The sequence below is a fragment of the Salmo salar genome, chromosome 11 (genome assembly GCF_965601325.2).
Source record: "Salmo salar chromosome 11, fSalSal1, whole genome shotgun sequence".
Classification (NCBI taxonomy): domain Eukaryota; kingdom Metazoa; phylum Chordata; class Actinopteri; order Salmoniformes; family Salmonidae; genus Salmo; species Salmo salar.
The window spans coordinates 80794198-80811350 of NC_138301.1; the positions used below are offsets into that span (position 1 = coordinate 80794198).

The window sequence follows — 17153 nt, forward strand, 5'->3', positions numbered from 1 at the left end:
AGTCCTGCATCAGTGGCTTGTAGGCTGTGCGTGGAAACCAGGAGATGCTAAATGTGTTTATGTTAATTAACGTTCAATTACCGTGACTGGTTACAACAGGTTGTTGTTCGCTGTTCTACCCCTTCCGTCGTCTTCATGGTAGTCAGCCATTTAAAGTGTTACATTGTTCTCCCACGCAGTTTATATTACAGCTAATATCCCAGGAAACAGGGGACATCCTGAGGACATTCGGCAATGTTCCCATTAGTTACCTTAAGGGTTTCAGCACGACGTTATCCCATTGACGTTCTGAGAACGTTCTAAGAACGTTGCATGATGGTCCCAAGGGTATGTTCTCTGAGAGACCTTTGTGTAGTTCCCATCAATGGTCCCAAGGGAACGTTCTCTGGGGGATCTTTTTATCGTTACAGGTTTGTCATGGTCCCCTGAAGGTCCCCTGAACGTTCTTGGAACGTTGTGTCCTGGTCCCCTGGAGGTTTTGTCCAGTTCCCGGTTTATCCCGGGGACGTCCTAAAAACATCCTCTGGGATGTCCCTGAAACTAACCGGGAACTAAACAAAGCCTCCAGGGGACCATGACACAACGTCCTGACCCCTTTAGGCAGCCACTTCATGACCTCCCGGAGAGGTCCTAACAACTCGTTATTGTTTGCATTACTTATGTATATTCCATCAACATATGATGTATGCGTATTCCCTATAATGTTTACCAATATGTTTGTGTGTACATTTCTTCATATTATAATGCGTATTTTTACCACTATGTTTATGAATATCCCAGCTTATTACCATTGTACTACTATGTCACACTACTGTGTTGATGAATCCTTGTACAATTCTAATTGTATTATCATTCCTATCTATCCTGCAGAAACCACATTATACTACTGTTTTCCTCGTTACTCTCGGGTTAAAATGTTCACAGTGAATCAACCGCTTAGAGCAGGGGTGTCAAACTCATTTCATGGAGAGCATAGTGTCTGCTGGTTTTTGTTTTTTCCTTTCAATTAAGACCTAGACAACCAGATGAGGGGAGTTCCTTGCTAATCAGTGACCTTAATTCATCAATCAAGTACAAGGGTGTAGCAAAAACCCGCAGACCCTCGGCCCTCCGTGGAACGAGTTTGACACGTGGCTTAGAGTGTCTATCTGACAGAAGATACAGGGGCTAGGGTCGCACCCCCAGCACATAGCACACTTGGTATTCTACATACCTGCACAATGTTCTTAACCTGTAGACTTGGGTCACATCAGTAGAGAGAGTTCACTCATTTTCCATCTCTCTACCCCCCCCTTCTTATTATCTCTCTTTTCATGTCTCTGTTCCCCTTCTTATTATCTCTCTTTTCATGTCTCTGTTCCCCTTCTTATTATCTCTCTTTTCATGTCTCTGTTCCCCTTCTTATTATCTCTCTTTTCATGTCTCTGTTCCCCTTCTTATTATCTCTCTTTTCATGTCTCTGTTCCCCTTCTTATTATCTCTCTTTTCATGTCTCTGTTCCCCTTCTTATTATCTCTCTTTTCATGTCTCTGTTCCCCTTTTTATTATCTCTCTTTTCATGTCTCTGTTCCCCTTCTTATTATCTCTCTTTTCATGTCTCTGTTCCCCTTCTTATTATCTCTCTTTTCATGTCTCTGTTCCCCTTCTTGTTATCTCTCTTTTCATGTCTCTGTTCCCCTTCTTATTCTCTCTCCCCCCTTTTTATGCTAACATAAACAGACAGATTAAGGCACGGACAGAACGGTAGGATTGTCAAGCGTCTGCCGGCCCGAGAGCATTTAGCATCTCTGAACAGAGTGCCATCGTAATTTGTAAACCAAATGCAAACCGACTCTACGTGTAGAAACGGGGGGGAAATTACGGCCGTCAGTCGCCAACGGCAGATGGTCCCCATAGCACACCGCGCTGACAGCAAGCGAACGAACGGCGAATAAATGGCCCCGTACTGTGCAGACCGACAATCGGTCTTGTAGGTTCTCCTTTTCGACAGTCAGTCAGTGGTTCCGGCCTTGTGGAAGAGTGATGAGTGAAGGCGTTGGTAAAGGGGATTAGCAGTTTGCTTCCACATGGTTTCCGGGTTCACCAGTGGGGTTGTACCATTAGAGGGTACTGGAGAGGGTGTGTTGTTCATCTGTGGTTTGATGGCAGCAGCTATACATACTGAACATACCTACAGTACCTATTGTAAGCTATACTTCTTAAATCTACCCAACATATGGGTAATTAGGCACTCCAGTTTTCAATACAGATCATGAACAGGATAAGGTCAGAACTGTGACCATCCCCCTTTCTCACTGTCCTTAGATTTAAAAAGTAATATATGTTAACTTATCAATAATATATAATATAGTCCTGTAGACAAATATTCAACAGGTGATTTTTACTGAAGATAAATGTGGTATTTCACATTTAACTTCCTTAATTCGAGCACCTTGGACAGCAAGGTAGGCTAGCAAATGTTTATTTTCTCCCTTTTCACTGCCCCGGGCTGGAATAACACTGCTACACAGTTTGAAAAAGAAATAATAAACAAAGACAGGAAGGATACAACTTGTTCCTGAGATAGATAGCACCAGCTAGCAGCTCATCTGCATTTCCCCAGCGGAGGGACAGCCTTATCACTCCATTATCTGGCCTTCAGATATGATTGGGGTCAGGCCATAAGCATAAAGTTGAAGCAAAGCTCCCAACATCAAACACACAGGGGAGAGGCATGGCCTGGGGGCCTGGCATTAGGCCATCCTGCCATGCTCTGACAAAGCTTGGACTCAGACTCTCATGTACCCTCCTTTGGTTTTTCATTCTTAAAGGAAAGAATGGAGGAAAGAATGGGAAAAGGTTTAGTTACCACAGAGTTGTGTTTTGAGCAGGATCAAAGCAGCCTTGAGTTTCATTGTGTTTCTTTGTGAGGTAAAGGAGGGATTGAAATGGTGGGGTGTTGTACTATACTCCATCTCTCACAATTATCTTCTTGGTTCATCTTCTTCTGTCTTTCCAGGACAGCCTACGTGCCTTCCTGGTGTGAACAGTTACAGAGTCATATCTGTCACACAGAGGGCAGGCCATGGCCTCAGTCAATCCCTCCAAGATACTACGTGCCTTCGAGGCGAACAGCTACAGAGAATCATCTCATATTTGTCAGAGCCGGCCATAGCTTCAGTCAGCCAGCCAGTCAGTAAGTCAGCCAGTCAATCTCTCAAATCCCTGAGGTCTCATTGGTGATATGACAAGGCCAGCTCTTCCTCTGAGGCTCTGAAGTTCTGTTCAAGGACAGAGAGAAATGTCTGTGCGGACAGCTGCAGGCACATAGGGAGAGTGAGCTTTGGGGTGTACAGGGTCAGAGGTCATCCCTATTCATATTAACTAAAAGGAGTAGGGAGTTCTGGTTGGTGGTTTAAGAGGGTTTCTGAGACACAGACAGCCAAACAGGCAGAGGTAATTGTAAGGCTGGCATAATTCAAGTTCTCAATATTTAGAGAGTTAAATTAGCCAGCTTTACAATTACCTCTGCCTGAATGGTGTCAGCTATTTTTTTTTATTTTTTTTTATCTACTATCCTTTTGAATTTAAGAACATGAATTTGGGTATTTAGAGTACTATATAAAGTAGAGAACATTGAACAGAACAAGGCTGTGTCAATAACTCAAGTTGACAAAAATTCAGATTGAACGTTATAGTCCCAAGCTCTGTATTTGTAAGTTGCAACTGCTAATTATTTTGCCAATTTCCATGGAAAAAGTGAAGAGTGAATGAAGTTTACAGTGGCTTACTTTCATTATTTTATAAAGCCTTAGTATTACATTGTTGTAATATAGCATATTGGAAGGACATCAGAAACGTGATATGGAAGTACTGGCTGATAGTGCCCTTTTCAGTCTATGATCTTACAGACAGACGGGGACAAAGCCTTTAGCCGATCCACTCACGTAGAATTTAGCGTAGCTTTTACCATAGCCCTCTCAAGTAGAATTTAGCGTAGCATTCACCAGGTTAGCCTTCAGAGGGGGTGAAGGGGTGAGGCCAGGGAGGGGGTGTGCAGCCAGGTCAAGTAACAGAGTGATAGGGCCTTCATTCTAGCCTTGCCCAAAAGGGGAAGAGGGGGAGAGCGAGAGAGAGAGAGAAAGAAAGCAGGGTCATGTTGCAGGCTCAATGCTGGGGATGGATGAGGGTGGATAACGCTCCTACCACACTAGGGGCCCCATACGCCGCCCAGGATAGAAGCCAGTTAATCAGCCCTTGATGAGGTTTCTGAAATTGAGGGCCTTATGAGGAATGCACAGCACAGGACCTGAGGTAAACCCACAACAGGGGCGCAGGGCTAGACGTACACACACCAGGGGGTGAAAAATATCTTCAGGATATCTTTTTTTCCACACTATTAGTGACACAATATTCTATACTCTATTTCTCTATACCAGCCTCATGGTATGTAGTGTTTCTGGTCTCCATGTACATAGGGCAACAGCAGTATACAAGAGGTTACCACTGGGGCATTTGGCCTAACACTATTTTTCACGCCTCGGTGTTGAGCTGATTTTTGTGTCAGGTGTAAGGTCAGCAAAGCTGGCTTCTCTCTTCAGGACTGGCTTCATTCCATACAACGGTTTTGCTAGTCACTCACCTCATTATTAGGAGATAGTATGTCTTCCTAAGATCCAATGTTTGAGGAGATCAGTTTGAGCAAGGCAAGAGGAGCAGAATAGCTCATCGGGATCACATAATGAGTAGCTATTTGGGCTGCATGGTGATTTATAGACCAGTGATTCTGCACAGTCCGACTCGACTGCTATGTAGCTAGTCAATCACAAACACACATTATGTCTTCCTCATTCATATAACTGCCTGAGTCTGGGTAAATTATATTAGGTTTACACATGATTAAGAAAGTTTTTACTCTACGATAGATTCAAGAGAGGTATCAAAAATTACCAGCGACTAGACAATTTACTGTAATGTAAATCTGCGAAATTCTCGTGCACCACCTCCGGAGGTCGCGGTCGAACTTGCCCGAGTCCACCCTCTCTGAGCAGTCGGATGTAAACAGAATTGTCTCTTCAAACGTAATTCTCTTATTGTAAAGAATCTTAATAGCAGAGCAATGTATTTGCATATTTTACACTTTATTATATTATTTGTCTGCCGTCTGTGATCACTAGCCTATATGCTGCTGCGAGTGCTCAGGTGTGGAATGCATGGAATTGCGGTTATACAAAAAGAAAAATATGTTTAAATATAGCCCATCCAATCAATGTTGAGAGCTGTTTGGCAAATGTAGGTGTTTTAGAAACCTTAGAATCTGCTGTTTCCGACATATTTTAGGAATAAAAGTCGCTTTTTGGTATGCTCGGTTCCTTGGTTTTATACACGTGGTATGCGGTTGTGAGTCCGGTTGGACGTAATGCAAAATTCTCTAAAACTACGTTGGAGGCGGCTTATGGCAGAGAAATGAACGTTCAATTCTATGGCAACAGCCCTGGTGGACATTCCTGCAGTCAGCATGCCATTTGCACACTCCCTCAAAACTTGAGACATCTGAGGCATTGTGTTGTGTGACAAAACTGCACATTTTAGAGTGGCCAACACAAGGTGCACCTGTGTAATGATCATGCTGTTTAATCAGCTTCTTGATTTGCCACACCTGTGAGGTGGACGGATTATCTTGGCAAAGGATAAATGCTCACTAAGAGGGATGTGAACAAATTTGTGCACAGAATGAGAGAAATAAGCTTTTTTTTGCGTATGGAATATTTCTTGGATCTTTTATTTCATCTCAAAAAGCATCGCACCAGCACTTTGCATGTTGCGTTTTATATTTTTGTTCAGTGTATTTCAGACAATTTTGGTCTTTAATATATGGCAGACAAACAAGTTCCCTAACTTCTTTCCCTTTCACTTGCCTCCTCCATTTTTGCGGTAATGTTGCAATCAGTTGTTTATAACTTTGAATAGCTGCATGTATGACATAACTCCACCATTCCTATTCATAATATAATTCATGACTATATTACCTTTTTTTCATGAATATTTTTTTTTTATCAATCAGTACATTTCAGTTTAAACATAATATTTGTTGTAATATGTGTTCTGCCTTTTCTGGAATATAAATGATTTATTGTAAGTAGCTTTGTATGGCTTGTTTAAGAAAGGCTGATAGTTTGACAGGTATTTACTTTTCTATGGTTGAAGAATCTTATCTATTTTTGCTAACTTTCTATGGAAATTTGTTGGGGTGAATTAACTTATATCTTTAGGGATATGAATACCAAATATGCCTACTTCACCATCAGCCCATTTTATTGGTAAACTACATGGTAAAGTAAAAGTTGTGTATTTTAATGATCCAATACATAATATGGTACACTAATCATAATCTGGTTTTAGTCCAGAGGGGCAAGAGAAGTAATCTAGATCTTCAATGAGACCGTGCAGGGATCCAGATTGCAGACTTAAGAGGAAACTTGAGTCATCGGCATACATTGACACTTTTATTTTTCAGCCCAGGATTTATTACCCCTTGATGTTCTGTTCCCCTCTTTGTCAATTACACACGGCACTGTTCATCAGTCTCTTCATTCAGAAGACAATTGATAATATTGTCACCCATCAGACTATTGTCAATTGAATCATTTCTTTAGGCTACATCTATTATTACATGTGTGAAATTTGTTTCAATATAAATTAGGTGTAATTTCGATGGGACATCGTCAGATCGGTAGCTATCTGTCGGGTGAAGGAAGGGCAGGGGGGAAAATGACATGTCCTCATAAAACTGCTTATAACAAAAACTCTGTGATATCAAAATTCTAAAGTCAGTGTGTTAAATTGATTTATTTAGGAAAAGTCAAGGTCGGAAGGGGAGATGACTTTCAATTTTAGCTGCGGAGCAAGAATGTTTAGTCGCCAAGCCCCGAACCCTCTCTCGGCACATGCCTTTCTGTTGTTTATGTAAAAAGAAAAGTTGATGTACATATTGTGCAAATTAAAATCTCATTGCGAAACCTCTGCTTCAACTCTCTTCAATCTGAATAGGCTGTTGATACACCAGAGGGCAAAATCTCTCCACCAAGGACGTATTTCACCACAGAGTGTTAAAGTACAATCTTATCTTATCTACTACCAACAGACCTCTTGCTAACTATACCTCTCAGCATATAGGTGACCTCTCTCTTGGGCTAGCCCAGATTAGTGTGTCAGTGCGTGAGGATGTGGGATCAGCAGGCCAGAGCCATAGGATTCAGAAATCATCCCTGGACCCAGGCTCCTTACAGCATGACTCATTAAATCCCAATCCCACCACACTGTTCCTGGTCAGGTCCTCCACCCTGAAGAAGGTCCTTAAGCCTAGCCTCTGACTGGGGGTTTAACCTTAATACAGTGTTGGCACAAAGCTAGTTACAAGGCTAATAACAGAAATATAGTGACAGAGAGCTAGCTTCTCAGGGCTAGCAACACACTGTTGTGTCCTTTGAAGGGTATGCTTGGTCTGGGCATGTGTGGTTCTTTGTAGTCTTGTTTGATTGGCATTCAACTTTGCATTCACGCTTACCTGCTTAGTCAAGGCATAGGCCTTCATCCCTGGTTCAGGGTGAAGTACTTTCCCCACCCGCGCTTCCCTAGCTCTCGCACATGTTAAGGTGGCTGTTTTTGCAGTGTGCTTGGAAAATGATCTTTGGGAAACTTGCTATCGGCTCTAAAGGATTGTGTAAACAGTGGCTGTATCTTTCCTAGTGACTGTGCACTTTTAAGTCTTAAGTCACTTTGGAATTTTGTCTAACAATACCTGTAAAGGTGTGACGCCATGTGAAAGAAAAGAACAAGGAAGTAAGAGATGTTTTCGAAATCTAACCAGCATGTGCCATGCAGTCTGTGAAGTGTCTATCACTGGTTTCCTGTATGTGTTCTCTAAAGCAGAAACAAGAGGAAACAATACACAGATAGACAGTAAATAGATGACGAACATAGACAAAGAACAAAGAACGAGGAATCAATTCTTTTTGTAAAGGTTCTTAGTGGGCAACTTCAGATTAAAGGTGTGGCCAGAACTTTAAAAAAGTGTTTCCTCGTTAAACTATGAAGCAATGAATGCACATTGAATGTGTGTGGAAATTATTCAGAAGGAGATCAAATATATCCAAAGGTTCTCTCTGCTCTCTTTTTCAATGCATTTGACCCCCCCCCCCCCTCAAGTTACTGTCCCCCCCAGTTACTGCTTCTGACATAAACCAGAATAAATCTACAGAATGAATGGATTACATACTCTGTACAAATAACTGCGCAAAATAGTACAATGCCATCTGGAGGATTAGATATGAGGAGAATGAGTGGAGTGTAACAACCTAGACAACCCAAACAGTCAAACTTTCCACGTGGTTGCATGTTCCTGAGAAGCAAGCACAATTGGTTGGGTATGCTTTACAACAGAGGCCACACAGACTGAAGGAGAGTTATAAGAGGTGTTGAAGGATTAGTGCCGCATGCTTTGTGGTGTTGTTTTATATACAGACATGTTTGTATTCATGGATTATTTTACACCGACGAGCGAGAACACTTGGCTCTAGTGTTTTTTTTAGACGCGTCCAATCTAATTGATTGTGACAGGATCTCGGGAAAAAAGATTACCGTGTCCTCTCAAGCCGTCTCGAAGAAGCAACCGTAACAGGCGGCTTATCCAGACCTCATTTGCTTAGCCTATTAGATCCGTTAGCTACTGAGAATTGAGCAAATGTAGGGTGCTAAATAGTTAACACGTTGTTAATTCTCTTTACCACAAAGCTGAACATCCTTCCTCGAAAGGTGTTGTAATTTACACTTTAAGTAGTTTCCACCTGCTTTTAAAATAGATTTCTCAAAAGGTGCACAATGCCATGCCAGATTCAATGCAATGATAGAAAGATTTTCCATGATGGAACACTTTTGGCGACAAAAGGTCTATGCGTAATTACGCTTAGATTACAGAAAAATGGATATAGCGTATGTTGAAATAGGAACTCTATCCAAGTCGTAGTATTAGGAACATCTGCTACTCAATAGTAACGTGAAAATAAATGACCCCACTTCTGACTGGGGCAATATTTGAAGCGCAACATGCCCAGCCCCAGCAGACATCAACAGCCCCACTATATAGTGGACAATTCAAGTCCCAATTTTGGATAGGCTATGGTCATTGTAAAATTATTATTTTCAGATTTAAAACTGGTTAATACTCACTTGTTTTTATCCGTGCTCATTCTGCCGGAGTTTTATGTCCAGCTTTTAGTCAGGGATGACTCCAGAGGCGCGCTGAAGCCGACTTCCCAAGTTCTCTTGTTCAATAAAATCAAGAAAGTTGTTGATGAGTTTCAAACAACGAAATAACTTTGCAACACGGGTCTCACTCCATAGAACAACTCTCCCGTTTTTGAGAAGTAGCCTATTAATCTCCAAGAGGAGTAGCCTAATATCGTCTAGAAATGCTTAAAGTGAAACTATCTGGCAGTAATCAATGTTATTTCGTCGGTTCTACAAACTATATAGAAACCGAGTTTCAGATTATTCATACCGCGATATATTCTATCACAGCATTCGAGTTTTCGCGATCGTTGTGTATTTCGCTGCGCGCGTCTGAAGAAGCTCTCCGAGCGCGGAGTGTCTTTTTCAATTTTTAAAGTTCCATCCCTCTTTCAACGTCACGCCACAAGTGGGAGGTAGAGGTAAGAAGAAAAAAAGTCGGAGAAATAATTAATGTCAGCAGCACGGTGTAGAAAAAATTCAAGGTGAAACTGACTTGTACCTGTTTACTTTCTACACTAACAGGGGTTCTTTAAGAGTCTCACAATGCCTCGAAGAACCTGACTAGTAGGTAATATAGCGCATAACATAGTGGTCAGAATTATGACCAGCTGGCCTTATGGTTGTCAGAAAAATATGTCATATTCATGTCAGTAAAAATTAGTTTAAAAAAAACGTCTTTAGTCAACCAGTTTGTGACTAGATTAAGACATCATTGAATGATGTCATACTGACGTCTTTTCAACCAGGTTTTGCCCGCTAGGTTAAGGTTCTTGCAAAATTAGGGTTTCAACAAGGGTTCTTATAAGATCATCAAAGTTCTTCAAAGAACCTTCGAGTTCTTGGCACTGAAAATTGTCCCCAAAAAAGTTATTCCAAGAACCCCATAGGAGATTGGGTTCATTGAGGAACCCCTTTAGTTCCTCGATGCCCAACAGAAAAATGTGGATTTGAATTTGAGAAGACAGCAGGTGCAGGCACTTAACTGAAAAATTGAAAGCTCTCCTCAAGTAGAGGTAAGGGTTCTCCCTTGAATGATCTAAATTCATAATGTTTTATGATGATACCATCTATCTTTTCATATTTGTGCAAATGGCTGTGTTGTTTGACACTCTCCTATGAAAAATTATTTCTAAACAAGAAAATGGACAACTCAATGGCTGTCAATCAACAAAAAGGTAAGAATATGTAAGAATATGTTAAAGGATTTACCCGCATTGGGCGCAGATGACTACTGCTAACTTATTTGTGTCTGTCTGTGTCTGCAGGTATACGGACAAGGAGGCACACAAAGGTATGTACAATTGTTATTAGTTTGTCTCATAATGTTATGCAGATCACAAGTGTCATCTCATTGTAATCAATGGTTTCTCTAAAATCTTATAGGACAGCAGCCATCTTCCTCCTCCCTGACCTCTTCAATGAAGATCCCAGAGGCCCCTACATTATAAACAAGGTATGTGTATGAAAACCGTTGTCAAATGTGACGTTTTTTGATTCATATTTACCACAAAAACCAAGGTATGAATACTGTTCTGTAATTTTTTGTATTTACAGACTTCACCCTCCTTATACCTCTGATGACTATAACAGGAAACCTATGTGATCACCATGCACTGCAAAATCATTCTGGCTATGGATAGCCTACAGAGGACATCAACACCCCAGAGGATATATCCATTGGACTTGGGGCTTTGTTGGGAGTTTACCTCATATTTAGATTTTAGAATTCTGCTTTGCCACTAAAATCATAATAAACATTGAAAACTAAAAGATTGTGTTATTGCACCAAATGGGACCTTTAAACTGCCTGCTCTCAAAGCTCATCTATACACTGAGTGTACCAAATATTAGGAACACCTTTCTAATATTGAGTTGCAACCCCCAGTTTGCCCTCAGAACAGCCTCAATTCGTTGGGGCATGGACTCTACAAGGTGTCGAAAGCGTTCCACAGGGATGCTGGCCCATGTTGACTTCAATGCTTCCAGTTGTGTCAAGTTGGCTCAATGTCCTTTGGGTGGTGGACCATTCTTGATACACACGGGAAACTGTTGAATGTGAACAACCCAGCAGCGTTGCAGTTCTGGACAAACCGGTGTGCCTGGCACCTACTGCCATACCCCGTTCAAAGGCACTTAAATCTTTTGTCTTGCACATTCACCCTCTGAATGGCACACATACTCAATCCATGTCTTCTCTCCTACATCTACACTGATTGAAATGGATTTAACAAGTGACATCAATAAGAGATCACAGCTTTCACCTGGTCAGTCTATGTCATGGAAAGAGCAGGTGTTCTTAATATTTTGTACACTCTGTGTTTTTATGCACATGAAAGGTATATTTTACAGGTAGGCTACTGGGGTAATTAGCCCCCCATAAGAACAATGTCTAATTGCTGACACAAAAAAGCAATGTTTGGAAAAACATGGGTATGTGAATGAAGGTCATGCTTAGACGAATAAACAATAAAGGGAAATGCTACAGTTTACAATTTTTTTGTTATTTAATGAAATGTTTTTAGAAAAGGGGCGTTTTTTTAAAGAACCGGGGTAATTGCCCCCCTCCCCATGGTGTAACTGGCCACCGGGGGTGCCAAATCACCCTGGTAGAAGATTATGGCATAGGGTTTCACACAGGTGTGTTATAATCAATTTAATCCGTTTTATTTAGAAATTATTTAGTAAGTAATACTTAAAAGCTATGTCAAGTTGTCTTATTTTAATTATTTAAATAAAATATGGCGAGTAAATGCTGTTGCACATGTCACCATTAATATCCCCAATATGAGGAGATTTGATGTAAAGTTCCTCTTTTTATCTCACCTGCACATTCATTTTCTTTGTTCTTTGTTTGTTGTTCCTTTTCCATGCAATCCATTATGTACAATTGCACTAAATATTATTTGAATAACGCAAGATTGTAAATCCCAGCAGCCTTTCAAACGGTTTTCAAAGTTGTTTTTAATTCATTAAAAAATGTATTAATTGGAATATAATATTGGAATCGAATATAACTAATAACATTAAATAACATTGGAATATAACATTTAATAACAATAACTTCACTAATTAATTCAGTGTAACATTGATGTGGCAACTCTCTTATGCTCTGCTATTGCACAATTATAATTTGTACATACATTGTAGGTCACAAATAAAAATATAAATTTGAGCCCACCGCATGCACTGCTCAAACCTAATCCAGTCCCCACATGTGACTGAAAACGGGGAGAGATGCCAATTGAAAAACTCTCTCTTAAAAATGTAGCTAGCTATCTGGCTATATGGCTCCAGAGTGGTGCAGCAGTCTAAGGCACTGCATCTCAATGCTAGAGGGGTCACTACAGACACCCTGGTTCAAATCCAAGCTGTATCACAACAGGCTGTGATTGGGAGTCCCACAGGGCAGCGCACAATTGGCCCAGCGTTGTCCGGGTTTGGCCGGTGTAGGCTGCCATTGTAAATAAGAATTTGTACTTAACTGACTTGCCTAGTTAAAAAAAGGTTACATATCTTTTTTTAAAATAAATGACATAAAATGCTGTTTAAAATAGCTAAAAGGCTATAAAGTCAAATTAACTGTAATGCTATCAGTCACTAGTGGAAACATTTACAACTGCAATTAAGTTACGTTATCTATTTAATGTATTTTACCTCAGACGATCTCGTTGTAAGGTTGCTAGCTAAGCCTCCTATCTGCTTATGCTAACTAGCAAGCGGGCTAGCATTTACTGTTAGTGAAGTTAGTGAAGATAGCAAGTTAGCATAAACTAGCGCTAACTGGGCTGGTCATTGTCTAAATGACAGGTAGAAAGACATTCATAACCATAAAGGGGTAACTCTCCCCCAGGTGCCAGTTACCCCCTAATAGGGGGTGGCGAGTTGCCCCCAACACACTCATTCAACAATTTATTACTTACTCAAAAATTATTGAAATGTTTCTCTCTAAACAAGTGGATTATTTATTGTAAGGCTTTCCTACTTGAATATTTAAAAAACAATTATAGATCTAACTTCATTGGAATATATCTACAATATATCTAAAATTGCAACAACAAAAAAGATCAATTTACCACAAAGTCGTTTTGTTGATATCGCCAAAAGTTATGACACAGAGGACATTTTTGAGTGAGTAACAGCAGTGGCAGACAGGGAAAGTGTTGGGGGGAAATAATTTGGTGACATCTTGTGGTCTTAATGTGAATTACAGGGGGGGGGGGGGGGGGGGCAGTTACCACAGAGGCTAGTTAGCCCTAGTACCCTACACATTTACATTTGTGACACACACTTTTATTGTGTAGATTACCGGCAGTTTCTGTTTATTCACAAGAGCCAGCTTGATCATGGCTTTTCACTGATGCTCTGATCATCAACTAATTTACAAGTACAGTAATTGGGTAATAACAGATTGGTTGGTGTGTAACCACATTTCCATCCATAGTTTTTATGCGAGTAAAGTCATACCATATATTTTAAAAATCCTTACAGTTGTGATGGAAACAGGAAGTTTCAGGAACATTTATAAATGCCGACAGATAATTTGTTGGTTCGACATGGTGGGATCTTTTTGTGTAGGTAAAATGTATTATGCGAGACAGCACGGTGGAAACGTCTTTAGCTCAAATATTGATATAACCATCATATCGAAACTTGGGAGTCACGCAATGACACGGTGTATGGTCCTCCCACTACGACTCCGTAAACCATGCAGTTTATTAGGCTACAGATTAAATACATTATGAACTTCATAGGGTGGTGAAAGTGCACGATTATGAGCTTGAGGCTCCTTTCCAATAAATATACAGGGTCTTATTCTGGTGACATGATGGTCAATGCTTGACTGCCGTTTGACATAATACCATCATGTATACACTAGCCTACCCGCCAGAGTATGTGAGCAGAGCGGAGCCGCAGAGCGAGATTCCCAAACGCTGGAGCAGCCTTCTTGCCCACTCCAATTTCGCTCCAGTAGCGTTCACTTCACGAGCTCAGGGCATTTGTATTCCTTGTTGGGCTCCATGTCTTGCTCCTGACCGATTTCGAGTGTTTATATGTTGTTTAATAATGTTATCTATTTGAAACGATGAGCACTTCTTAAATTCACCGTTTCATGTTTATTAAAATACTTTTCATTCAAATAATGTGGTTTGGTTTCTGCTACCAGCACTGTATCTGCGAGCTGTTGGCTATAGAGAGCATGTGCCAAGACTAGGCCCATTTGCTATCTAATCATTTAAAATGCTTTTGATTCAACAATACCGACCGGTCTTTCTAGTTGGTACATGAAAACTTAAGCGAAAAAGTACATTTTGTGTGCACTTCCTCATCACGCACTGATTTTTATACTGCAACAAGTCAGTTTGGTGGAAACACCACTGGTGGGAAAAGTTGAATATTTTGCATGAAAATCTGTTGCCAATTGGATGGAAACCTAGCTACGGATTGTGCACTGCCCAGCCAGCGCCTTGCTCAGACCATAGGGCTTAGACCGGTCATCTAGACATGTAGTTGAGTAGGCCTAGCTCCATTTTATGGGCCTATGCTGTTCACAGCACTTCAGGTAGACTTCTCAGAGACCTACTGGGAATTTTTGTTCGCTCAAGAATCACAGAAAACTTCCTTAGGTTCCTTTATACTGGTAGCCCTTTATTATTTTAGGCGTTTATAAAACAGCACAAATGATTTCTAATAAAGAAATACATATTCAGGTTTTTCCCCTTCTCATTCATATTGATAAATAAAACAGACAGGATATGAAGGTGAAACCAAGCTATACAAACGTATCATATTGTGTTTACCCATGCAGGTACCCATGCAGGTCGATACATTTAAAATGCTTTTAAAATAATATAAAAAATAATTTACATCATTCATTTCAAAACATGTTCCACATCTGTCCTCACTGCTGGCTGCCATCCAGAGCAGGCTATGATGGTCATCTGCTGGTGTTTTCAAGGTACTGAGAAACTCTTTGACCTGGAAGAAAATCACATAACAAGCTGTTAGCACATAATGAATATGGCTATTAGTGTCAGTGTAAATGGTTTGTCAGGCCAGTGCAAGTGTTTGATGTGGACCCAATGTGGAGCTAAGCTTGGACGTGCCAAAGGATGACAGCGCTGCAACTGGACAGGAAGCAATAGGTGTGTGTGTTTTACTATAGGCTTTATGATATCATCGGTGTTTACCTTCAACGTGAAACAGCTACATTAGCAGCTCTTCAGGCCTCATTTCCATAAGTGAAACATGTGTGTGTGTGTGTGTGTGTGTGTCTTTATCAACATCCCTCTACTAATAACCTCGACTGTACTCAGTGATAACAGGATGTTTTTCACTACTGCCGGTGTCCTCCAAACAGTACGTTTTCATGAATCACCTTAACAAAATAACAGCTAAATATAGTCACATCTTTCTATTTCTGAAAGACTCCGCTTCATTAAAAATAATAACCAATTTCCATTTAAAAACATTGTTTAAAACAAATGGGTTTGATACAACTTCTTACCTTTTCCACCATGTCGGCACCCTTGACCTTGTCCCCTTTAAAATCTTTGTTGATATCCAGCGTCAGAATGGGCGTGTCAATCAGATACTCATATACCATGCTGTGGATAAGGACCAGGAGGGAATAGAAACATACGGTTAGTGACTTCAACAACGCACACGCACGCACACACATAATGCTCATGCAATAAACATATTTTCTCAGGTCAGGCTATTTACTGGTTGTTTCCTTGTTATTTCAAGTACATTTCCATCTTTGTAAGGAAATTCACAGCTCAAAATAGACCCGAGGAACAAGCCTGTTTCCTGTCTCATACGTCTCTAAAACACGTTAGTAGTATAGAAATGTCAAAATGTAAGCTTTATATTTAATGCTCCCACACACACGCACGTCCGTACCTCAACCTACTCCCTTCCGTAACACTCCCTTCCTCGTTCACAATCCCAGCAACACTTCCTTCCTCCCTCTCTCGCCGCATGGTTTTGTGCTGCATCCAGCTCTCATGTTTGAAGTGGAGTTTCTCCCGGTACTCCAGAGGAATGCCCTGCTCCTCCTCTCTGCCTCTCAGATGTAGCCTCTCCATGCATCTCTACACACAAACACACAAGAAGTACCATTGGAATTGCAGTGTTACTACACAGGTATAAGTGCACATTAATGTAAAGTATTCATTTTTCTTTCTTTCTTTTTTGCATAAGGGGGAAAATTTGAATATTTTGCATGAACAAATAAAAATAGGCTACATTATATAATCTACTACAATGCAACTGAAATGTTTTGCTACGATAAGTTTCTAACGAACATGTATCGAAGTTAAGTTAGTTGCTGACATCTGGTGTGGCTTGAAGGTAGATGATGCCGTCCAGCTGGATGCGTTTCCCAAACTGTTTGTGGAGCCAGCCGTGCCAGTCCTAGTAGATAGACCACTCTGTCTCGTTCAGACTCTCATTCTCATACAGGTTCGCTGCAAAGATGTATCTGGACACAGACAGAACAACAACATAGGACATATGAGAGGGGTGTGCTTAGAGGCACTTATGAAAGCTGTACAGATACTAACACATACTTACAGCAATTTATTTTTGGGGGGGAGAACTTTTTCCATGGTTATAGAATTCTAAACCCTATTCTTCGTATCATATTAAAGAAGACATGACTCTCCTGGTGAAATTTCTGTTTTGTCCATACCTGTCGCCGTAGACGGACCTTTCGAAGGACTGCACAGGGTTCTCTGTCTCTCTGAGCTTCCTATTGGTGGCTTTCATCTGGGTTCAGACCCTGCTCATGCAGGCGTAGGTCTGGAAGGTATGGACCCACCACCTGCCAAGTGTGTCCAGGATCTGAAGGAGCTGCTGGGGAATCACAAATCCTTGCTAAA

General features: G+C 40.8%; 1 protein-coding gene and 2 long non-coding RNA genes across 4 annotated transcripts in view; 1 reads left to right on the plus strand and 2 right to left on the minus strand.

The window, feature by feature from the left end:
- LOC106562935 (electrogenic sodium bicarbonate cotransporter 1) overlaps positions 1 to 9632 on the minus strand; it is a 68174-nt gene extending 58542 nt beyond the window's left edge. Inside the window, exon 1 of one of the 2 annotated variants that reach the window (XM_045689855.2) lies at positions 9208 to 9632. In XM_045689855.2, coding sequence (XP_045545811.1) covers positions 9208 to 9227 — 20 coding nt within the window. In that variant the 5' untranslated portion in view covers positions 9228 to 9632. The remainder of the gene's footprint in view (positions 1 to 9207) is intronic. The other variant, XM_045689854.2, reaches the window with a different exon arrangement.
- Positions 9633 to 10335: 703 nt separating this feature from the next.
- Positions 10336 to 10723, plus strand: LOC106562937 (uncharacterized). Its single transcript, XR_001319146.3, has 3 exons — positions 10336 to 10445; positions 10536 to 10561; positions 10654 to 10723. It is a non-coding gene; the product is annotated as an uncharacterized LOC106562937 (long non-coding RNA).
- Positions 10724 to 14895: 4172 nt separating this feature from the next.
- On the minus strand, positions 14896 to 16354 carry LOC106563003 (uncharacterized). Its single transcript, XR_006757757.1, has 3 exons — positions 16174 to 16354; positions 15776 to 15875; positions 14896 to 15246 (listed from the first exon to the last, which is right to left on the minus strand). It is a non-coding gene; the product is annotated as an uncharacterized LOC106563003 (long non-coding RNA).
- Positions 16355 to 17153: the final 799 nt, after the last annotated feature.